The sequence below is a fragment of the Triticum aestivum genome, chromosome 3D (assembly GCF_018294505.1).
Source record: "Triticum aestivum cultivar Chinese Spring chromosome 3D, IWGSC CS RefSeq v2.1, whole genome shotgun sequence".
NCBI classification, from domain to species: domain Eukaryota; kingdom Viridiplantae; phylum Streptophyta; class Magnoliopsida; order Poales; family Poaceae; genus Triticum; species Triticum aestivum.
In genome coordinates, this window is record NC_057802.1 from 429449123 (window position 1) to 429473232 (window position 24110).

The window sequence follows — 24110 nt, forward strand, 5'->3', positions numbered from 1 at the left end:
TTCTTGTGTCCCAAGCCAAAGACCTCTCCACCAAACGCGAACATCGGGCCGTCCACGTACGTGGTTCGGCACCGCCGCGCCGTCCGATCGCAAGCCCCGCGGCGTGCGAACGTGCCAACTGCGACCGAGCAGAAAGGAAAGCAAGCGCGGCGCGAGCTGTACCGCGGCCCTCTCGCAGATCCGCACCCGTGGTATCCAGTATTTCAAACCGTGCCCCTGAGGCCCCCCCGCAACATTCGCCGCTGACCGTGTGAGGCGCGACTCATTTCCTGCGCGGAGGGCCGGGGCGCAAAATCGCCGGCCACGAACCATCGGTTGGTTACTTGGCTCCGCTGCTATAATTAGGCAAGCGAGAGAGGAGGCACGTCCCGTCTCGTCTCCCTCGTCCGCCGCCGCGTGTTCGGAAGCGAGCGAACCCCGCTCCCCTCCTCGCCTTGGTATCCCGCCCCCCACCGCACCGCCGCCCCGCTCCCACGCAGATCGACGCCCACGACGCAGCGCCAATGTCGACGGGGGGAGCTTCGCTGGTGCGCCGCGCCCTCGAGGCCGTGCGCCGGACGCCGCGCTGGCAGGAGAGGCTCGTCGTCCTCACCGTAGGGTGCGTGCGCCGTCTCCTCTCCCTCTCCCACCGCCTCCTCATGTTTTAATACATTGCTCGTGTTCGCTTGTTCGATCGATCCGTACGCGCGGCGCGTCGTCGCCGTGCATTGTGCGCGCTAGCTGTGCGGCCCGCCCTTTTGCTGGTTCGGCGAAATTTGCCACCTTTTGGTGCTTGCTGAGATTTTCTTAATCTGTAGTTCCGCGGAAAGGCTCCGAACCGCAGATTTAAGCGGGCTGATTGATTTGTCTAATTGACGAATTGCTCCGGTGATGACCAGCAACTTCGTTACTGCACTATAGATGATGTTTCGCTTTTGCCCTCGTCAGTTGATAATATTACTTGTAGATCCATCTATACTTTGTAGAGCCAGTAAATAAATGGATCTAATTGTCTGTCGCGTGCGTTGTGTTCGTGACGGATTAATTATGTCGTCACTTGCAAGATCCTTCCATTTCCGTCTCCTGCCTGGAATTTCAAGCTGGGTTCGTTAAGTCGTTCTTGGCATTCGGAAATTCTGTGATTTTCAAGTAGAAACCTACTACATCATCACAATATTTATTTAGTGCTGAAGATACTGAGGCCAACACACACAATATGCCTTGCATGGTGTATAAGGCGATCATGTCTTTACATTTGTTCGTAACAAGTGGAGTTGGGTATTAGCTATAACTATACAATCCTAACTACTGTTGCCCATGTGGATACAGTGAGGTAGCAGAATACTAAGATTTACCTGAAAACGTGATTTCAGTAATGTTGGAGTACAGTATGGTTAGTCTATTAATACTGCAGTAAAAATAAAGTAAGGTTTTAAACCAATTTGATGTTGTAGTGCTGTGTTGCACAATCTAGTTCGTCCGTCCATTTTTACCTGCAAACCAGGGTCACCACTGGAACCTATTACTCAAATAAGGGATATCTTTACCATAGTAAATTACTTCTTTTATAGTTATATAAGTTACTAATTGGTAAATGAACTAAAACTTTAGCTTATAAGCCACATAAATGTTAAAAGTAGCTCTTATTTGTTTATGAACATTATTTATATCAGAACCCTTGACACTTTATTTCTTCAACCTCATTGCAGAGCTGGCACTTTAAGCTATGCTTGCCAGGATAACCGTGTTCTTCAAATCAGTGATGGAACGGGGGGCAAGAAAAAAGTGGTTATACTTGGAACTGGTTGGGCAGGTGCAAGTTTCTTGAGAAATATCGACACTTCTTTGTATGATGTCCATGTGGTATCACCTCGCAACTATTTTATGTTCACTCCTCTGTTGCCGAGTGTGACATGTGGCACGGTTGAAGCACGCAGTATTGTGGAGCCAATTCGCAATATTGTGAGAAAGGTACTGTTTTGATAGTATAGCACATATGTGGGTCTTACTTATCTATTCTGCATCATTTTGTATCTTCCTAGTATGTTCTACCCTATAGGCAAGTAAAATCGCACCATTTTGACCAATACCATTGATATATCTGAAGAGTTAGTTACGGTAAATTTGTGTATTATTTTGCAGAGGGGTGGTGCATTCAGATTCTGGGAAGCAGAGTGCTACAAGATTGATCCAACAAGCAAGAAGGTCCACTGCAAATCAGGTGATGGGACCAATGCTGACGCCAATGGCGAGTTTGTTGTGGATTATGATTACCTTATTGTAACTGTTGGAGCGAAACCAAATACTTTCAACACCCCAGGAGTTGCTGAAAATTGCCATTTCCTGAAGGTCAGTACCTACCTGTGTTATCCGTCATTAGATAGATACAAAATTGCACTTCTATTTTTTGATTTATCCCAAACTAAACCTTGATCAAATAACTGTGCGTGCTGCTCTGTTTAACATACCTTTATTCATCAACTGAATGCAATACACTCCAGTTGACAATTTTTTCCCAAATCGTACTGACAAACTATGCCCTTGTCCCCTTTAGTAGGATAGCAGCTTGCATCTATTTGCTGTGTCCTTTCATCATCTTAACTGTGTTTTGTGTGCTGCTGTGCATTACTTGTGAGTGCGTACCCTCGAGCGCAAGTGTTTTATAGGTTACATTCTATCGCAAAGCAGCTATATATACATTTTGTACAATTTGTTGTAATTTGGTATATCTGTTATTGTGTAGGAAGTAGAAGATGCTCAAAAGATTAGGAAGAGTGTCATGAAATGTTTTGAAAGAGCTGCACTTCCTAATCTTACTGATGAAGAGCGGAAGAAGAACGTTCATTTTGTTGTTATTGGTGGTGGCCCAACAGGGGTAGAATTTGCTGCAGAGTTGCATGACTTTGTCAATGAGGACTTGGCAAAATTGTATCCTGATGTAAAGAAGTATGTGAATATTTCAGTAATTGAAGCTGGAGAGCATATCCTTACAATGTAAGACCCTTGAGACATCTTCAGTATTTTTCTGTAGCATTTGTAAAATATTCACTTTTGATTTTGTCATTTCTTTTATATTGAACCGAGTAGAAATTTCCTGGCAGCACTAGCACATATATTACAGATACCTTAGATCTGGTGATAATTTCTTTATTCATGTTTCATGCAGGTTTGACAAAAGAATCACCCATTTTGCCGAGGATAAGTTCAAGAGGACAGGCATAGATTTGAAGACAAATTTTAAGGTCGTGAAGGTGTCTGATAAGACGATAACCATGAGTAATCCTACAACTGGAGAGATTGCTGTTCCTTACGGCCTCGCTGTTTGGTCCACTGGAATTGGAACCCGTCCCATAATTATGGATTTCATGAAGCAAGTTGGTCAGGTATATCTCGGTCTGCATCCATAACAAATCATATTTCACTATTCACATTTAAGATGTTCAATACATTTTTTGTAGGGAAACAGGCGTGTGCTAGCAACTGATGAGTGGCTTAGGGTTCTTGGATGTGACAATGTATATGCACTTGGTGACTGTGCAACTATAAGTCAAAGAAAAGTGATGGTACGTGCATTGATCAATTTCGAAGTATCATTTTAGTTTGCCATGTCAGATATTTCAACATTTAAGTTGGAACTTGGAAGTTTTATATAGGAGTAACACTTTTAAGTTTTAGGGAATACTTTCTGTTGGTATGATGCTTTAATCGACATGAGTATCCTTTCTTTCTCTCTTGAGGTGGAAAAGTTTAGCTTGTTAGCTGATAACCGTTCTTCTGTCCCCCTAAAGAAGAATGCTCTACATTTGTTTTAGCAAAAAAAATACCGTGCTATGCCAACTAGTATACATGTTTATACTTCATGATTTTCTGGCATCTCAGTGGTTTCTGACATCTGTGTTTGATTGTTATTCATTACAGGAAGATGTTGATTCAATCTTCCGGGTAGCAGACAAGGATAATTCTGGCACTTTGTCTGTAAAGAACATAAAAAATGTTCTTGGCGACATCTATCAAAGGTACCCGCAGGTGGAGTTGTATCTTAAAACCAACCAAATGAAGGGCTTCCATGACCTACTGAAAGACAAGGAGACAGAAGAACTGAACATTGAAGAATTCAAGAAAGCCCTTGCTCAAGTGGACTCGCAAGTCAAGATGCTCCCAGCAACAGCTCAGGTAATTCCTGTGTATGACTTAGGAACTCAATATTGCCTACCATGCAGAGTGGCAAATCAACTTCAGCGTTGATGATATGCTAAGCATGTAATAATGATTATTCCATGCATCAGGTTGCTGCACAAGAGGGAGCTTACCTGGCAGATTGCTTCAATAGGATGAATACTTGTGAAGAAAATCCTGAAGGCCCTCTGAGGATTAGGGGCGCAGGGCGTCATCGGTTCAAACCTTTCAGGTAATATATTGGACTGGTGAAAAGTAAACCTTGCATTTTTGCTGTGCAAGGTTAATAAAATGTAAATATGATTTATATTATCATCAAGTGCCAGTAAAGGTCTGTAGATATATGTTTGGCAGTTTAGCTATGTCACTGATCGTCCCAAATCAAAGAGTCATTGATTTGTTGTCATAGAAATAGAAGAGTTCCATTTTCATAGCTATAATTGATCATCCCAAATTGCGCATGTACAGGTACAGGCATCTCGGCCAATTTGCTCCGCTGGGTGGAGAGCAAACTGCTGCGCAGCTGCCTGGTGATTGGGTACATGTTGGCCACAGCACTCAATGGCTGTGGTATTCTGTCTATGCAAGGTAAGTCTCTGGCTCTCCAGTATGCTTTGTTCCTTCTCCGATTCAAGCACTGATTGGATGCTGGTTCTAATGGTCATTTGCTCTTTACCAAATACAGCAAACAATTCAGCTGGCGCACAAGGATGCTAGTTGTGACTGACTGGGGAAGGCGTTTCTTCTTTGGAAGGGACTCCAGCAGCCTATAAACTAAACTACGGATTGCGTAGTTCGTCTTGTTTTGCCATCTGAGGATCTGCTAGACTCTGATGCTACCTTCATCACACCGCACCATTCGTTTCGTTCCACAATTTTGAGAGCTCAGTTCGCTAATAGCTTAGCAAGGTTTTGTTCGCAAATTTTGTTCTACCAGATACGCTATTGGTTCGATATGCCGAACAACGGTTTATATCCTTTTTATGTCTTGTCTTAATACACCTGCATCGTTCAGGTGTCCCTAGTAGAGATGGTCAGAGGACGACTTATTTGCATCTCATTCATTACGAATATTTGCTCTTCTTTCATGAGAATACAGTCTGGATTCCTCTTTGTTAGAACGATACATTGTCATTGTGAAATGAAACTTAGGGCACGGCCGGTGAATAGGGAGCAATCGCCCTGGTTCTGCTTCGATTTGATGAAGTGATTCTCGCAGAGCATAATCAATCATCGGCTGATTCTTCTTGATCACAATACGACAACTAAATTAGCATTCTACTGATCAACTTCCTGTACGGATGAATGCATGCAGTTCTTTTTCGTGGAGTGTGCATGCTCGTGCTCAGTGCCGATGGAGGCAACTCTTCTCGCGTGGCCTCCTTGCTCGTCATGCCGCTGCAGTCGCGTACAGCCGCCGTTGCTGCGCAGCTGGCTGTGCCATCGCGTGTGCCCACGCCTCGCGCCACCGCGATCGACGCCGTCTCGGTGTGTCTGGATGCCAATTTGTTGATGGCATGTTCGCAGCATTCTTTGTGGTTGTGGAGGCCGCCGTCGAGAGGCATCTGCTCTTTCTTCCATGTCTTCGTTCCATGCCGGCGACGCCGTGCACGCTGAAAGTATCCTTGATCCCACTGATAACGAGTAGGCCCAAATAATGCTGTCGTTCTTGGGACGGCCTATCATTTTATCGTTTTGTGGCCTAATCTCTCGGTGGAGAAAAGTGCCGATAACGTGTTTAGATACAAAAGTAACGGACAGCGATCTCATTATTGAATGATACGTGCAACTATTTATACAACCCAAAAGGGCACGATCGAATAGGCAACATAGATTAGTATCTTATAAATGACCTTTAGTACAGTATTTATTGTGATATGATATTTCCCTTTTTCATTTAATTCTAGTCAAGGGTGCATACATGCGAAAGTACCTTTCTGCTCCCGAGCTCAAATGAGCTCGGTGAACAGTAATATCGAAAAAAATTCATTTTTTAAAAAAATATTCCAATTTTTTTTGGAGAAACATTGACAAAAGTTCTAAGTGCGTGCAAAAAATCATCATGATATCACATTCATGTAAGGTGTGGCAAAAAAAAATCAGTGCTCCAAGATGCTTTTGAAAATAGCATTTTCAGAGTACCGATTTTGTTTTTTTTTTGCCACGTTTTATAGGAATGTGATTTTATGACGAATTTTTGCAAGCACTTAAAACTTTTGTCAATGTTTCTTTAAAAAAATTGGAATTTTTTGAATTTTTTTCGATTTTGTTTTGATTTTACTGTTCACCCGAGCTTGTTTGAGCTCGAGTGCAGAAACTCTGCGTCCGCATACATGATACTACTAGGTACGATATGATACTCCCATTACGAGCACCAAAAGCAACGGGTGACGGCTGATGATTAGGTAGGGATTAAATTTTAATTAATTAATATAATTAATTCTCAACACTTCTGACCCTACACCACGTGACCTGCATGTTAATCATGATAACATACAAATAAGCGCTCAAATGATGATAACATACAACGAGCGCTCAAAGTGAAAAAAATTATTCAACAAATCATACACCAAAACGATTCTGGTAAAGGAGATACATTGCACAATAACTCGTAACCAAAGCCACCTAATTATTTCTACTCCGTATTTCTTTAAGGATGATGGAATATATAGAGTTCACCATCATTGATGTCTTATAATTTATACTTCTTCATGTATTCCCGGAATATGACTCGGTCAAAGATGGGCCTATTATCATCTGATAAAAGCTCCTTTATTGGTCCATATGGCCTATCAAGATCATCAGTGCTCAAAAAGCATGCGATTGAGATACGTGGTTGTACGGTTGGTCTGAGCAGAACTCGGTGCTCCACGCTCTTGAACTCCCCATTTGTAATAATCTACACAATTGTGAAAAGAACGAATAAGAAATTTGATTTCAAACAATCCATTAGAGTGATCAATGAACATCGATGATCAATTTATTAAAAAATGTTATGTCAAATTTGTCTTGAAATTATTTAAAATAAAACTATTCTTTATAAAAAAATCTTAAAATTTAAAATTCTTTCAAAACCGTCCATAAATCATTAATAACAAATAAAAATCAATTTTGAAAAAAGTAATATCAACAATAAGAATAAAAATATGCATGTGATTGGTCCAATATCAATTGGTAACATCATTTCATATAGTTTTTTCCCTATTTACTAATAGTTAAGAGTTTATGCACTATTTAAATATAATTTTAAAATTAAAGATTAGAACTTGAGATAATGAAAGATTTGGAAATATATTGTATTCAGTCTTATATCACTACTATTAGAAAGACAAAAACCCAAGTTTCACAAAAGAAGGTACTCAGAAAATATATAATTTATATATTAGCTTAAATTAGGATATAATTGTAGGCTAAGAATAAGAGTAAATTATTTTTAAATATAATTTATAGTAGAATATTGTAAGTAAAAATTATTCCGAACAGAGGGAGTAGAAGATAAGATAATTGACTTATGATCAGAAGTAAATAAACAATTAAATATGTTTTTCATATGAATTAATGTATGAATATAACTAATGCATAGCATAGCAATTTGGTTAGGTGAAAGTGTGACGGTACCTGCATCATGTCACCCATATTTGCCAGCAACGCACCCTTGACTGGAGGAACATCAATCCAAACATCTTGATGAAGAACTTGAAGGCCACCAACACTGTCTTGGAGGAGCAAGGTCAGAAACCCAAGGTCGGTATGCTTGGTCCCACCCATGGTCAAATGTGGCTCTGGACATATCGGGAAATAATGACATGCCATTGACCTTGCGTTAAAGCATCTTGTGGTCGCTAGATAATCACTTCCAAGACCTAAAGCTTCTGATAATAACTCAGACAACTTCCTCATAACTCCATCGATGCCTTTCATGTACCTCCTCACTTCTTCTCTGTACACTTTCACAATGTTATAAAAAAGATCGCTTTATCTTTATTATAAACAAAAGCACCTTTCACTTTAGTTTAAAATAATTTTATAGATTGATCTCTATTATATTAGAAAGAAATTACATTTTTTTCTCTAGAATGGAGTGATATATTAATACTAAAGTAACCAAATTTAAAGTCATTTACATCTTCATCAAAAATAGAAGTCAAAGAATCATCCCCAACAGGAAGACCAACTAGAATCATATCCGAAGATAAAAGTGACATGAGTCGAAGAGGTCCAAACTCTACTCATACGCGAATCATCATGACTGGTCTTATGCACAATCGTGTGAGCCCTCTTAAAATTTACTAAAAACAGATTAAAAACTCTTTAAATATAAATATTTTATTTATGAATAGAGCATAAAATCATAAATTAACCAAAAATATAGTTTTTGATAATGGCTGAACCAGAAAAATATTATTATTATATAGGCTAATGAGAAATAAAAAATCTGACCTCTTACACAAAGGATGATATGGTTAACCAAGTGCACTAATATTTCATATTTACTACTCCCTCCGTCCCATAATGTAAGACATTTTTTGACACTACGCTAGTGTCAAAAAATGTCTTACATTACGAGACGGAGGGAGTAACATTTAGTACAATTTTACTAGTTGTATGTGCACCTGCATATATCAAAGACTAGTTATTCTATATTTTTAAAGGACAAGTTATTCTAATAGAAAACGCTTTTTGAAAATGCTGAACTTAGAATGAAATAGCTAACCAAGTTGATTAATGACTTGTAATTATGTTCTACCAAAAATAAATGAGGTTCACTTTCACGAACTATTTTTTTTATTTTTCTAGCATGGGAAAACTAATTTAAAAGTTAAAAAAATAGTGTGTTAACTTAAACATAACAGATCACCTGCAGATTTGTGGTATTGCTTCAAAGCTTGCAGGGTCTTCAAGAACCTTGCAAGACAAGGTATCTCTCCAGTCGGCCGGGGTCGTCACCTTGAAATCTCCATGAAAGCTGAAGAAGTTAACCTTCTGAGCAAAGTCACGCGAGTACCACTTTGCCTTCTCCTCCTGAGGAAGCTCATGGAAAGCTCGGATACCTCTCTGGACTCCCTCGATGACGCCAAGAGGAATCCCATGATCCACCAGCTGAAAGAATCCCCATGACCCGGCCGATTTCTTTATCTCCTCCACGATCTCCTTCCGGCTCTCTGAGCAATCAAACCCGCTGAGATCAATCACGGGGAATCGAAGGCTGCGAACCTTGTGAAGACGCTCGTCGTCTTCGGGGAGTGAGGAGCCGAGGAGGTTCTCTGGAGGGTGTATGAACATGGTGGGAAGCTTGGTGACGCCGGCGTCGACGAGCCCTTTGACGCCGGCTTTGCTTTGGTCGAAGGCTTTGATCTCCATCTCACGCTGGCTGTAATCCACAACTGGCGCCATGGTTAAATGTTTGAGCAAGAGCAAGTTTGCAGGTGCTCGCTGTGTTCTGCCCGTTTATATGTAGGTGGAATCGGGAGCAGGTTTTGAAGATACGTTGGTCTCATCGACGGCCTGTGCTACTGATCAAGCTTTGGTTTGCACGCCTTTTGGCAGCGGAGCACGCTCACGCGCTCGTGCAGTGCGAGGTAGCTATGCTTAGTTTGGCGCGAACTTAAACTTGTGCGAGCCGAGCTGGAGCGTTTGCCGTTTGATGTGTAGAAGAGGCATCGTAGCTGGTGGGACTCATCTCCAGAGAAGAGGAACTTGAGTTTCCAAACGCTCCGTTCCACTACAACGAGCCGGCCTTTGGTGGCTAGAGATACAACTGTTGTACACTGAATAGCATGATTTTTTTTGAAACCGAGGCAAGAGATTTGCCCCATTCATTAATTAAGAGAGAAAGAGTTCATAGTACATGACACCGGCTCCACAACACAGACCATCAGAGAAGAAACAACACCAACAACAAAGAAGGATTACTCTCGCGGCAATGATGATGCTCAACTGGTGCCATGGTTTGTTTAAGCAAGAACAAGTTTGCGGGTGCTCTAGCTGTTCTGCCCATTTATAGGTGGAACTAGAATAGGAAGCAGGTCTCACCGCAACACCGCCGGATTCCGCTGCTAATCAAACTTTGGTTTGCACGCCTTTTGGCTTTTGACAGTAGAGCACGCTCACGCGTACGTGCAGTGCGAGGTAGCTTGCTTAATTTGGCGCCAAATTAACTTGTGCGAGCCAAGCTGGAAGGCTTGCCATTTCACGTGTAGAAGAGGGCATCATAGCATAAGTTAAGTTGTTTCTATGGAAGGAACCTTTGTCAAATTTCAAATCTCTTGTTTGGAAGAAATAAAAAAGAGAAATTTCTATATAAGGATATCACGAATCTTGATGTAAATTGAATGGTCTAAATAGAGGGTACACTGGCATGGGGATACAAAAACTCCATACTGGTTATAGACTTTGAATAATTTTTCTTCATTCTGTTTGCAGGTCCACCTAGCATATGAAGAGATATGCATTGATAAATCTTAGGTCATCCACCTGAGAGAAATTTCCTGCTGTCCTACAAAATTTTGCGCTCCAACAGAGTCTATAAGAATAAAGTTGCATAGTAGACATCAATATCTACCACTAAGCATCGCCTCTGTGGAATCCTTGATGTTCTTCGTTTATCTTTTCAGTTGGTGATTTGTTGTTGTTATGTGCTTGGGCAAGGGAAGGAGCTCTTATACTAGTGGTCAAAAGTTGCAAAACACTGACCGCATGTTTTTTGATGTATCTTATATTTCGAAACAGATATGCTTTTTCTAATGCATGTACACATTGTATATAGTTACATAATTGGAATATTCATATGTACTCTAGATCTATGAAATTTCTCAATTATGGTTGTATTTGTCGCTCTCTCATCTCCCTCACTTCTTTCCAAAATAAATTTTGACTCGATTTTTGTTCGTCGCTCTATTAGGCTCCTTCTACACAATTATTACTACGATAAACTCAACGACCATACATACTTGGGATATTCATAATTCTTTCTTGATTTGTGTGACCCAAAATATATTGTATACATGAATATATAAATTTTCCAATTCACAATATCAGCTACGGTTTTAATAGTAAAATGGCATAAATGAATAAATATATATATATTTTGCAATCAATACGATGTAGTTATTCTTACATTCCCAAACCATATAGTGTTGCTTATATTACTGGTCAAAGGTTTAAACTTGGACTGTATGTTTATTTATATGCCTTATGAAATGGATGGGTATTTTTCTTACACATACACCGTATATACTTTCATGTGACCCTTCTATGACTATTTTCTGGAATTGTTTGAAGAATAATAAAAATTTAAAATTGTTGGCACTAAGATATTCACATATGTATTTTGTGTCTCACATAGATGTTCACATATTTATTTTGGATCTTGGTTGTATGCACCTATTCCCCACTCTCTTTGCTATGTACGAACACATAGAGTAATCTAACATGATCCGGGTTCATCATATTGGTCCCTCGCATCGCCTTCCCCAGGGAGACCGGCGGAGAAACCCTAGCCGCCACCCGTCACCACCTCCTTCATCCTCTTTCTCCCCTCGTAGTCCCTAGAGAAGGCCGTCCGGAAATCCCGTGCGCCACCAGTGAAGGGGATGGCGGGGCCTTGGTGCGGTTGGGAGGGCCAGTGCATGGAGGCGGATCGGATCGGCTGCTCATCCTCGTTCCTCGGGTGCTTCTCCTGGCGGCGCGGCGTGGAGGGCGGCTTCGGTAGGGGGCGTCGTCCGATACCGGAGCGGCGGCTCCGAGGACATGGCCGTGATGGCGTCCCCTCCGTCGGGGATGATAGGTCTGGAGGCGGCTCCTTGTGGCGGTGCCTAGGAGCGGTGGATCACGAAGTCCCGAGCCCAGGTTCGTCGCAGGAGGTTCCCCCGTGTCGCACTCCAGGGCGTCACCGGGGGTGAAACCCTAGCGCCACCAAGTGTGGCGACCAGGGCGTCGCCTTGGGTGACGTCGGTGATTCCCCGTGGCGGCGAAGGTGCGTGGATTTGGGGGATCTTTGAAGGCATTATTTTTGAGAGCACGACTTTTCTCCAGGGCGAAAACCTAAGATCTAAGATTGGATGACGATTGTGCACTGTTTCCTTCCCGAAGGCGTTGTTTTTGGAGAATTTGGATTTCAGGTGTTGTTTTGGTGGTGGTTCGTGCTGCAGTTGCAAGGAATTGATCACTGTAGTGGGACCTTTTGTTTTTTTGTTCTTCTTTTTGTTTTTTGGCCGTGTGTATCTGTAATGTCTTTATGACATTTCGTTATAGCAGAGACTAGATGTAATGGTATCTTCGTGATATTAGTACATTTTCTTTGTCAAAGAGGTCCGAACACATCTATTTCTTTTAGTAGAGTGTTTGTTATATCAAAACATTGAAGCACTAAAGCCAGAAAGAGTCTCGAAACACACTTTCGTCCCGCTTTATATATAAAGCAACATCATAACAAAGTGCACGGCCAAGCGATATAAATGATGAGGAGCCTCTTTACAAAGCATATCCCTAATAATAAAGCAAATAGTGTTTCTGATCGTCCATCAGGAAAATTGTCCCCAAAGTTCGCACTAATTACCCACTATGCCACCGGTAAGTGAGAAAAACGTTTCGCTGCGGCTGCATCCGCATTCGCCTTGTGTTTGGTTCATATAAAGTAACACTCTCATATATTGCAAGCATATGTGCCTACCCAGTTGGTTGGAGCTTTTGTCCTGCATGATGTAGACCCAGGTTTGATCCCTGCTCCCTCTTCTTTTTGTTTCTTTTTTTGTGGCTGCATCACATGACCGCTGCTCGACCTAACATGCTTTTTCTCTTTGTTTAATTTCTTTTTTCATATTCAAATGTTTTAAAAATAATGATATCTGTCAAATCCTAACTTCAAATCTAACATGTTATATATGATTTGTTTCTTTTTTTGTGGCTGCACCACATGACCGCTGCTCGACCTAACATGCTTTTTCTCTTTGTTTAATTTCTTTTTTCATATTCAAATATTTTAAAAATAATGATATCTGTCAAATCCTAACTTCAAATCTAACATGTTATATATGAAATTTTTTCAGAAAAATGAGTAGATTTTAAATATGCTATAATTTTCCATGTTAATCATTTTTAAAATTATGTTTAGGATGCATCATAGTTTGATGATCTCACAAAAGCTATTACAAATGAAATATAATACTTCAAATGTTAGTCACCATAAAAATGATTCCATTTAAAAAATATTCTAACAAATTAGAAAAAAAATACCTTCTCAAATTAAATATATATTCATGTTTTTCTGAACAACAAAAATAAAAATGATTGAAAGACTCTTTCATCGAAAAGAAATACTTAATGTAACTTTATTTCTGACGTTTGCAAAAATTGAATTAAATAAGTGTTACATAATTACATTGAAGATTGTGATATGTTTTTTTCTTCCGTTGCAACGCACGAGCCCTTTTGCTAGTCAGAAGATAAACAAGAAACCAGAGCAAGCCTAACACCTAACACCTAGAGGAGGTTCAGCAAGCGAGAAATAGTCTGGACTGATTAATTTGATTAAATCATCAATGACATCAGCATGTGTATTATAGTCGGACTCTTCTTTTTATTCTGGGGTGATTGGACTTGTTTTTTTATTCGAGGGAAGCAAAGAGGGGTGTTCGGACTGTTCATAGGCTGCTGCAGTTTTTTTTTAGGGAAAGCCTTCATGACTAATTTTATTAACTTAAATCATATCATCTACTGTACTAACAAAGGAAAAAAACGGTAGGAGGTATTTTTTTTAGACATTGGGCGGCTGCAGTTAATAAGAATACAAAAAGTTGAACGGTTCTCTGATTGTTTTGGACTGACTTTTTTTAATGAAAAGGCATATGAGTTGGCCCAAACTATAAAAATATAAGATGTTGTACCTTCTCTCACTGTTTCGGACATGCTTTTTTCTAATATAAACAGGCATATGTGGTTTGTATGTAACGTGTTAAACATGTTTAGCAATATTTATACTCAAATGATAAGTGTCACGTGAGTGGCACGAAGCAATTCTGATCTGATATTTTTTAAACTAAAGTTATCATAAAAAAAACTGAAACTTGCCATCGAAAAAAAAATCATGCTTGGCAACTAAACTTGTCATTCTCGCGTCATTAAATTTGCCATAAAAAATGTTCAAAATTGCCATATATTCGTACCACACTTTTGGCACTTATCAAGATCTATTTATATGAAACGTATTTTTTTTAAGTTTCACCCATTAATACCTAAAACTAATGATCAAGATAATTTAATATATGTGAACAAACATAATGACATGTTTGTCTTCTACTCCCTCCGTTCCAAAATATAAGCACTACTAGGAAAAGGGCTATAAATGGAATGGCCACTAATGGCGCACCAGATATGTGGTGCGCCATTGCTATGTAGCAGTGGCGCACCATGTGCTGGTGCGCCATTAGTGTGAAATACACTAATGGCGCATCAGAACACGGTGCGCCATTAGTAACAATTTTTTTTATTTTGCCAGACATACTAATGGCGCACCAGGACATAGTGCGCCATTACTAGTTGTAACTAGTAATGGCGCACCAGGAACATAGTGCGCCACTACAATATTTTTTTTATTCTTTTACTTTTTTGCAAAACTACTAATGGCGCACCTGGGGCAGTTGGTTGATACGTGGGACGCCGCAGAGAAAGACTATTTCCCTATGAGAGCCGCACTGCTCACGACGGTGCACGACTATCTCGGTTTCGGATATCTCGCGGGGCAGGTGGTTTCGGAGAGAAAGAATATTTCCCTCCCCCGCTCCACCGGCTGCCGCCGCCGACCCCCGGGGAGCCTGGAATCGAACCCAAGACCTCCTAGTGTATGTGCTGCGTGCTAACCAATCGGGCTAGTGGGCGTGTTCTGATGGAGATAGGGTTAGGTGGAATATAACCTGACCAGTCGGGCTAGTAAGTAAAACAAAATTCTAATGGCGCACCAGGGGGAGGTGCGCCATTAGAATCGACGTACTTATGGCGCACCAGGGGGAGGTGCGCCATTAGAATCGACGTACTTGTTCCCCTCGCACTGTGGCCTCCCTCCCTCCCTCGCCAGATCCCCCACTCGACCCCAACCGTACGCCGCCGCCCCCTTGCTCCGCCCCCTCCGTCCGCCGCGCCTGCACGTCGTCCGCCGCTGTGGTCTTGCGCTGCCTCGACGCCGCCGCCCCGACCCCCGCCGGACTCCACCCCCGCCGCCCCCACCACTGCAGCTCCCTCGCGCCGCCGCCCCGCGCCCGCCGCTCCTTCGCCGCCCCGCCCCAGCACGTACGTCCCCTCCCTCCCTTCCCCCATCCCCCTAGCTTCTCCTCCTCCTCCTCTCACCACCCGTGCCTTCTTCTGCTCGGAAGGTCAAGAAGGCGGCCAAGGACGCCGACGACATCACGGGCTCCTTCCTCCGGATCGCCGCCCGCAGCCTCCTCGACGCCGGCGTCCTCTAGGTGATTCCTCCTCTCTCCTCCCCTCCTTCCCCCTAGGTTTCTCTCCCCGCCGGCGTCCTCTAGGTGATTCGAGGTGATGCCCCTCACCCCCAACATGTTGTACTGAATTTCTAGGAAAATATGTGATGATGCAGTGTGTGTCAGGTTCAAAACGGAAAGAGAAAAGAACAGGGTTTCTTCAAGTACATGATAGTATTAGTTTTTATCTCAGTCCTTGTGGTGATGTTTTTGTGTTTGGGGTTAAACATATGGGGTACAAGTACAATGTGGCATCAACAATTTGCAAGGGGCACCAGAGACTCATCATTTGCCAAGAACAGATGTCAGTCATTAGCTTGGCATCATGTAAGAAAATGGCCATAATGTGCCCTGATAATGATGTATTTTGTCATAAAAATATATAGTGGACTGCCATGATAATGACATGGTCCTCGTTAGTTACATGTATAGGCTTAATTGAGCTGTGGAGTTCTTGTTACCTTGTCTGTCTGTCCTCGTTAGTTACATGTATCTCTCTGTTTGTGTTTCTGCGTAACAGGTTCGATCGCGGTTGGAGAAAAATTGAGGCGTTTGTTGGCTCCAAGACAGTGATACAGGTATCATCAAGTCTACTTCCATGTTGCTGCTAGTAGTAACCTGACAGCACAGCCATACTTAGACCTTCAGAAGGTCAATCTTCAGTTTACTTGACTTTTGAGCCTGCTAGTAGTAACTTGGCAGCCATTCAAGGATGTCTTGGTTGTTCACGAGGCCATCCAATTGTTGTTATGTGATGACCTGATTTCTTGTCTTCCAATGGCATTTGACATTGTGATGACCAACTCATTGATTTGTCATACCCATACTAAACAAAGGTTAGGTTCAGAGATAGTGCTGCATTGTTGAGTTTTACTCCTTTTGAAGTAGTAAATTTATTGACTGGTGTTTATCTTACCCTGTTCCATTGAGTAGTAAATCATTATTGGCTTGTATAGATGTCAGCATGCTCCCTTTCTACTCATTTTGGAGAACCTGTAGATGCCAACTCTTGATATGCATGCATGCATTCTTTGCTTGTTTATATTCATTCTTGTAAACTGAACATGCTCATCTATCTATATATGCATTGTATTTTTTTTCCTTTGGAAAGTAAAGTTTATTTCCTGGCTGGCTGGCATGATGGCTCATGGATACCTCAGCTGCAGCTGCAGCTGGAGCTCAATGGATGCAACCTTTGTATCTTCCTGTAGTATGGAGTATTAAATTGCCCCCTAGGGTATAAGGTTTCATTTGGATGTTCTCCCAGAACAAAATCATGACTTGTGACAATCTAAGGAAAAGGGGGATGGCAAAACCCCTAGAGTGTGTTCATTGCAAAGAGATACAAACTGTATATCATTTATTTTTTGAATGTATTGTAGCTAGTAAAATCTGTGAAGATGTTGAAATGCTTTTCTAGGTGCCAATCGTTAACTTTGAATCTATTGCTAAGTTGTGGCTTTGCAATAAAAGATACATTCATTTGAATGCAGTGTGCTTTTTTCTTTTCCAAAGGAAAAGAAAATGTGGTGTATAACAAATGTATTATTTGGTGGAAATTGAGATATCATATTAATCATTGACAAATTGGCTTTGAACAAATAATCTTAAATCCATGCATACCTACACAATTCATCTATTTGCAATGTGATGTTGTAAGGGTACCAATTGGTCTCTTCTGCTGCTTATCAGAGATGGGGGAAGCAGCCACCGCCGCTCTGCCTCACCGGAGTACGAGTTGGATGCTTTCGAGTTCTTCAGTGTCATACTTGGGACTTCAGTATCAGCCACGAGGCAGGTATATAAAACGAGAGATCTCCCCTTCACCCATCTCATTATGATAACTCTGTTGTTTGCTACATCACTCCTTGTCCCAAATTGCAGAGGCTGCCTGACACTTTTATGAACATGCTGGGTGAAGATCCGCCACATAATGTGAAGCTCCGACAGGCCGGCGGCGGGGTTCGCAGGCTGTGGGACGTGGAGTTGGTGATCGAGGAGGGCCACATGTACCTGTGCCGTGGCTGGGACAAGTTCTACAGTGCCTACGACCTGCGGACCGGGTACTTTCTTCTCTTCAGGTACGACGATGACGCCACAATGCTCATCGTGAAGGTTTTCAACACGACTATGTGTCGCATGCGCTACGCTGACGACGAAGATGCCAGTGCGTTCTGCCTCTTCTTATTCCTCTACATTTGGCTTTGTCTCACATCGATTGTTAACGGCCATTGTTGCATTTGGACAGGCAATGGGAGCAGCAGCAGCGACACTGGCTACAGCCAAAGCAGCAGCGATTCTGGCTTTAGCGAAAGCAGCAGCGATTCTGGCAGCAGCAAAGACAGCAAGAAGGATGATCCGGACTGGAGTGGGGGAGAAGAGGAGCAGAGTGGGGATGAGGAGCTGCAGGATGACGATGGGCATCAGGCTGAGGATGACCTAGCGCTGGTGGTGGCTGACCAAGGGCAAGAGATGGTGGTGGCTGACCATGGGCAAGAGATGGTGGTGGCTGAGGATGACCTAGCGATGGTCGTGCCCGTCCTGCCTGAAGGTGGCCTCGCGATGGTGGCGGTGCCTGACAATGACCACGCACCGGTGGTGGCGCCGGCGATCCCACAGCTGGGCGACATGACCACGCTAATTGTGGTAGAAGACTACATCCCACAGCTGCCTCCACCGCCTCGCCGCTCTTGGCGCATCAGGCTGAGGAAGGAGAATGAGAAGAACAATGAGAACTGAACTATGTGAAACTTTTGTAATATGGTGTTGGATGGATAACGGTGTGGGATGAACAATGTGAAACTTTTGTAATATGTAACGATGGAACTATGTGTTGGCTATGTATGTATATATGATGAAACTTGTGTGTTGGATATGATTGTTATATGGATGCTTGTTGTATATATATGTGTTGGATATCTCATATGTGAAATAGTGACCTGAGATTAAGAAAAAACGATTTAAAAAAAATGTTACTAATGGCGCACTTCCATCTGGTGCGCCATTAGTATACCAGTTACTAATGGCGCACCCGTGGTGCGCCATTACTAAAATATTCTAGTGGCATGGTGCTAGTGGCGCACCAGTAGTGCGCCATTAGTAGGCAAAACTGGTGCGCCACTAGTAAGCCTTTTTTCTAGTAGTGAAGTCTTTTAAGAGATTCCAATAAGGGACTACATACGGAGCAAAATGGGTGAATCTACATACTAAAATATGTCTATATACATCCGTATGTAGTCTCTTAGTGAAATCCCTAGAAAGATTTATATTTAGGAACGGAGGGAGTATTTTATTAATATGACAATAGAAGATATATGGATGGCAACAACTCATATTAATGCTCAATTAAAGTTTATTCATTTAAAAAGGTTTAGTTTAATAATAATACTAGTAGTTTAGGAGTAATATTAATGCTTAACTACTGTTTAATTTAATTCATTTAATTATTGTTTTAACCAGATTAGCGTTAGGGGTTATCTAACAATAGGGATTTACTAATAGGAAAACACTAGGCATCAGACTACTGATGCCCATCGCTGCATCAGACAAGTACATCACCGTTGGATTAGGAAGCCTTGGCCGGTTGGATATGCCTTCAGAACGTGGTCTTATCTTTGGATAGCTTGCACGTAACAAGCGGATGTGATTCCATTTGTTTCCTAAAACGGCCCAGCGAAAATTACGTATCCCCCAAACTCATGCGTGCATAAATTTTGATTCTATTTATTCCTCCTTTTTATTTTAGTTTATTTTTGAGAAATCACTTTCAACTAAATTCTGATTTCCATGCATGCTAAAATCCAACGCATATTAAATTTGCTTCAATGTAGCATCTGTTTCCAAGGTAATGAAAATGTGCTTCTATCAGTTAAACAATTTGCATCAAACTAGAATATGTTCAGGTTTAACCAAAAGTTGTGTGTTGTCGAATAAAATTGTTTATCTTTCCATCACAGCTCGAACGGGGAATTTTCATGCTTCGGATGCATTTGAATTTTCAAAACGATGAAGTCGTGTTTTCATCAATATGAGGTTTTGCTTCTGGTGCAACTAAAATATGCTTTTGCTTTTGTGTAAAACTAAAATATGCATCGACTTAACAGAAAATGGTATCCAAAATAATTTTTTTATCTATCATATTTCGATTAAAGATTTGTTTCGATGAGAGAGATATATTTGTCCAATGTAACAAAATATTTATTTCCAATCACAGTAAAAATTGTGCCCGTCAATTGTACAGAGTGCTTCCATTATGGCTGGATTTTTTTTCATATATATAGATATTTCTTTCATCCACGTGGCAAAGGCCCACTGTTTCCATCAAATGCTTCTCTCAGGCTACAAATTTGCTTCACTCTACTTGCCAATATGCTTCCTACATGCTTGATATACTGAAAAACAAATACTATACTACATGAAATCAATCCCTTTGTGTTCCAACTTCCAAGCAGGCACAAAGCTAATGACGCAGAACTATGAATCTCGTGGAGTGTATGCAAGCGCAAGATGGGTTGGGCATGCATCAGACCGTGGCTACTAACATCCATGATTCCCTGGACATATGTGAGAAGCAAAGAAGCCTTGCTGGCCATGTATAGATCAGACCTCTGTACATAATAAGCATAAACAAGAGTCAAGGGAAGTATGCATGTTAGTATATGGATCAGATCTAAACAATGTAAACGAAACTAGCACCTTGACATGATGACTCACACCATGCAATGAAGTGGCACCTCCATCTGGTCAGCACCCGCCGCCAACCAGCGGCAGGGCACCCGTAGGTCAAAGCGAGTCCGCATCAAATGTGACTTGTATTACCGACGTCTACTAACTTGATGCGCTACTGATTATTTGTATGCCGGTGGCGTTGGCCACCAGCGCCACCAGCACCACCGATGATGCAACTATGAGTGACGTTTTGGCTTGACCCGGTAGTACGAGCTTATCACACGCGCCGTACTATTTTTTTTTGCAGGCAATGTAGAGAGCTTTATTCAAACGAAGGCATTCTCCCGACAATCAGCCAATAAGCTGGTCAGGAGGAAGCCGGGGTTGTCTTCGAGCCAGCTTTCTGTCACATTCAATGTGCAAGCACGCTTGGCACATAGATGCGCTGGAAAGTTTGCTGACTTATTACATGTTCGATTAAAAAAGAGAAAAATCACTAATAAGCTCTTCAATTTCAACTAAGATAGGAGCCATAATCAAACCAGAGTTGTGGCGAGTATTCGAGAGAATAACCATCTCCAGGCGCCGGTAACTACATTTTTGAAAGGCCTCTACTGGGTTTTTCTACACTGGTGTCGAGGCGGGCCAGCTCATCTGCGAACACCTTGCTGAACGCAGGCATGCTCTCGGGCTCCAGCGACAGCACGAGCGCAAGGGCGCCGTCCTTGCCCGGCGCGTTCATCACGTACACGAAGCCGCTGTAGTACATGAGCGCCGGTCCCATGAACGCCGGCGCGCCCCACCCGAAGTCGGCGTCCGAGAGCGACATGCCCATCCAGCTGATGGCGCGGAGGTGCGCGCGCGAGATGCCCCTGCGGGGCAGGTTCATCGTGTCCACCCCTTCCAGGTAGTCCACCAGTGACCTCGCGTGGTCGTCGCTCTGGCTCGTCGCCGCGCGTACCAGCCTCGCGGCATGGACCAACGGGCTCGACACCACCTCCTCCACCGTGGCCGACACCGACGTGCGGATCACGGCGTTGCCGAAGTACCCCGCCGGGAGCGGCGGGTCCAGGCGCGCCCGCATGTCCACCATGGAGTAGAGCCACGTCTCGGCCGCCGGCGGGAGCGCGCGGGCGCGGCACGCGCACTGCCACACCAGGGCCACCACGGCGCGGAACGTGGAGGAGCCGAGGCACCGCGCCTTGAGCGCGCCCACCTGTCCCTTGGTCATCGTGATGATGGCGCTCGCGTACGTGGAGGCCGACACGGGGTCCACCGGCTCCGGCTCTGGCTTGTACTCTGGGTGGTCGTACAGCACCGCGCGCGACTGCGCCGGGCGCGCGGCGAGCAGCGTGTGGTCGAAGCACGGCGGCATGGTCGGCGCGCCTCCGCCGCGGGAGATGCTCGCCCAGGTCTCGAAGAAATGCGCGGCGCCGCGCGCGTCTACGATCGAGTGGTGCATCGCCTGGCCGAGCACCACACCTCCGCACCGTAGGCGCGTGATTTGCACGAACAGCAGGGCGCACGGCGGGTTCGGCGCCGGCGTCGGCGGCACGAGCAGGTCACGCATCTCGCCGCACGGCACGAACTCGTTCATCAGCTCCTCGAGCGCGTAGTGCTCAGAGCGGGCCGTCAGGAACGCCACGCCCTCGCCGGTGCAGTCCACCTGGATCCGGCCGCTGCCGTCGAGACCCAGGCGGCCGGCGAGCGGGTAGAACGCGACCAGCGCCCTTGCGAGACTGTCCTTCATGGCGTCGGCCGCGAAGAAGCTCGGGTCGCCGTTGGGGCGGAAGAAGTAGACCGTGGGGCTGTAGCCTCTCCTCCCGGCGAGGTCGAGGTTGGACAGCCAGATGCTGCCCCCCGGCGTCTTCCCGGCCGGGACGACCAGCTCAGACGAGAGCACCTCCACCATTGTCATTGCCAAGTGAGCTGAGCTAGCTTGCTAGTGTGTGTGCTAGTGCAAGTGACGTACTTTGGCAGTTGGCAGTCGGCGTGGTTGTTTGTACGAGCGTTCGGCCGGGTTTAAATAGTACTCCCATTAATTCCGAACGGACGTAGTAAGCAGGAAGGAGCCATGGAGGCCACGGCGTGCGTGGTTGGTGACATTTGTGATGAGTGGTAAAATCGACGGTCGCTCGATCGCGGCCGTGAAATCGATGACTGGTAAAGACGGCCGGTAAGGGAATGCAGATAGCTGGGTGCCCGAATGGATTCGATCAGTGGGTGGATCCGTGGATGGACATGATTGGGCGTGTGTCTCAGTCTCCATGGGTAAATTAAGAAGGAAGACGACGACTGGAGAGTACTACTAGTCCATACCGAATCCAAAAAATATCGGTTTTGCTAGTTATGTCTCAGTCGACGAGATTAGCTGTACGATTTCTTTTCCTCTAAAAAAAGTTGTATTCATCTTCAATCATAGTAGTACAGCGAACACAAAAAAGTAATGAAAATTACATCTAGATTTATAGACCACCTAGCGACGACTACAAGCACTGAAACGAGCCAAAGGCGCGCTGCCGTCATCGCCCGTTCCTCGTCGGAGCCGGACACAAATTGTTGTAGTAGACAGTCGGAAAGTCGTCGTGCTAAGGCGCCATAGGACCAACGCACCAGAACAGCATCCGTCGTCGATGAAGAGAAGTTTAGATCGAAAGAATCCAAACTGAAGACACATGAACAAAGACGAGCAAAGACCGGATCCGAGCGGATCCACCAATGGCAACCACCGACCGAATCCCGCGAGATCCGTCGGAGACACACCTCCACACGCCCTCCGACAATGCTAGACACACCATCGGGACGGGAAGAACCTTATTACATCTTCAAGAAGCCGCCGCCGTCTTGTCTTCTTGAACAGGACACAAACCCTACCAAAATTTGAAGAAGCACGTGAAAATGAAGCCCTCCCGCCCGCAAGGGCCGGGATCCGCGCACACATGGCCCTAAGGCCACAGGAGACATGGGAGATCGGCGGTGCCGCTGACGGGACGTAGAAATCCTAGCCGCCTTTCCTTGGAGGAAAGACAAAGGGAGGAGAGACAAGTACTTGGGCGTGTTCCGCTAGTTCAAAAACGTAGTGGGCTTTTTCCCGGCAGTTTTTTTGGGCAATCCCAAACTTTATTAAAATTGAACAATGCACAGCGGGATGCAAACGGAATATAAGCCACATATAGCGACCCCGAGGAAGCGACATAGCAAATTTTGCAAGATTGTGCGCCTCCTGATTCAAAGCTCGACCTTTGAACATAAAGTCACAGCTAGAAAAACAGACTCCTCCTATTGATATTTTTCACAATAGCTATTTGTGGGGCCTTGAGGGAGTCCTGGACTAAGGGGTCTTCGGGCGTCCGGCCTGTTGGACATGGGCCGGACTGATGGGCTGTGAAGATACGAAGACCGAAAACTCTCACCCGTGTCTGGATGGGACTCTCCTTGGCATGGAAGGCAAGCTTGGCGATCAAATATGAAAATTCCTTTTATCTCCAACCGACTTTGTATAACCATAGCCCCCTCCGGTGTCTATATAAACCGGAGGGCTTAGTCCGGATCGGCAGATAGACAATTATAGTCATACAGGCTAGACTTCCAGGGTTTTAGCCATTACGATCTCGTGGTAGATCAACTCTTGTAATACTCATATTCATCAAGATCAATCAAGCAGGAAGTAGGGTATTACCTCCATAGAGAGGGCCCAAACCTGGGTAAACATTGTGTCCCCTGCTCCTGTTACCATCGACCTTAGACGCACAGTTCGGGACCCCCTACTCGAGATCCGCCGGTTTTGACACCGACATTGGTGCTTTCATTGAG

The 24110-nt window shown here is 43.9% G+C and overlaps 3 protein-coding genes across 3 annotated transcripts; 1 reads left to right on the forward strand and 2 right to left on the reverse strand.

Moving 5' to 3' along the window:
• The first annotated feature begins 357 nt into the window (after nucleotides 1-357).
• Nucleotides 358-5128, forward strand: LOC123079384 (external alternative NAD(P)H-ubiquinone oxidoreductase B3, mitochondrial). Its single transcript, XM_044502153.1, has 10 exons — nucleotides 358-598; nucleotides 1689-1950; nucleotides 2122-2328; nucleotides 2723-2973; nucleotides 3146-3362; nucleotides 3438-3542; nucleotides 3898-4152; nucleotides 4266-4387; nucleotides 4624-4743; nucleotides 4841-5128. Exons 1-10 carry the CDS (start codon nucleotides 504-506, stop codon nucleotides 4926-4928), a joined length of 1722 nt encoding a protein of 573 aa, XP_044358088.1. The 5' UTR covers nucleotides 358-503; the 3' UTR covers nucleotides 4929-5128.
• Nucleotides 5129-6801: 1673 nt separating this feature from the next.
• LOC123074846 (1-aminocyclopropane-1-carboxylate oxidase homolog 1-like) lies at nucleotides 6802-9549 on the reverse strand. Its single transcript, XM_044497581.1, has 3 exons — nucleotides 9014-9549; nucleotides 7774-8095; nucleotides 6802-7054 (listed from the first exon to the last, which is right to left on the reverse strand). The coding sequence occupies exons 1-3, from the start codon at nucleotides 9547-9549 to the stop codon at nucleotides 6848-6850; spliced, it is 1065 nt and encodes a 354-aa protein (XP_044353516.1). The 3' UTR covers nucleotides 6802-6847.
• An 11048-nt stretch (nucleotides 9550-20597) lies between these two features.
• LOC123074848 (hydroxycinnamoyltransferase 4) lies at nucleotides 20598-22298 on the reverse strand. The gene has a single exon (XM_044497582.1). The coding sequence runs from the start codon at nucleotides 22213-22215 to the stop codon at nucleotides 20890-20892; it is 1326 nt and encodes a 441-aa protein (XP_044353517.1). The 5' UTR covers nucleotides 22216-22298; the 3' UTR covers nucleotides 20598-20889.
• Nucleotides 22299-24110: the final 1812 nt, after the last annotated feature.

Coding starts and splice junctions, on each gene's coding strand:
- LOC123074846 (XM_044497581.1), bottom strand. CDS start 9,549: ATGGCGCCAGTTGTGGATTACAGCCAGCGTGAGATGGAGATCAAAGCC. Junction 8,096..9,013: donor GCAATACCACAAATCTGCAG/GTGATCTGTTAT, acceptor GAAAGTGTACAG/AGAAGAAGTGAGGAGGTACA. Junction 7,055..7,773: donor ATATGGGTGACATGATGCAG/GTACCGTCACAC, acceptor ACAATTGTGTAG/ATTATTACAAATGGGGAGTT.
- LOC123079384 (XM_044502153.1), top strand. CDS start 504: ATGTCGACGGGGGGAGCTTCGCTGGTGCGCCGCGCCCTCGAGGCCGTG. Junction 2,974..3,145: donor GGAGAGCATATCCTTACAAT/GTAAGACCCTTG, acceptor TGTTTCATGCAG/GTTTGACAAAAGAATCACCC. Junction 4,388..4,623: donor CATCGGTTCAAACCTTTCAG/GTAATATATTGG, acceptor GCGCATGTACAG/GTACAGGCATCTCGGCCAAT.
- LOC123074848 (XM_044497582.1), bottom strand. CDS start 22,215: ATGACAATGGTGGAGGTGCTCTCGTCTGAGCTGGTCGTCCCGGCCGGG.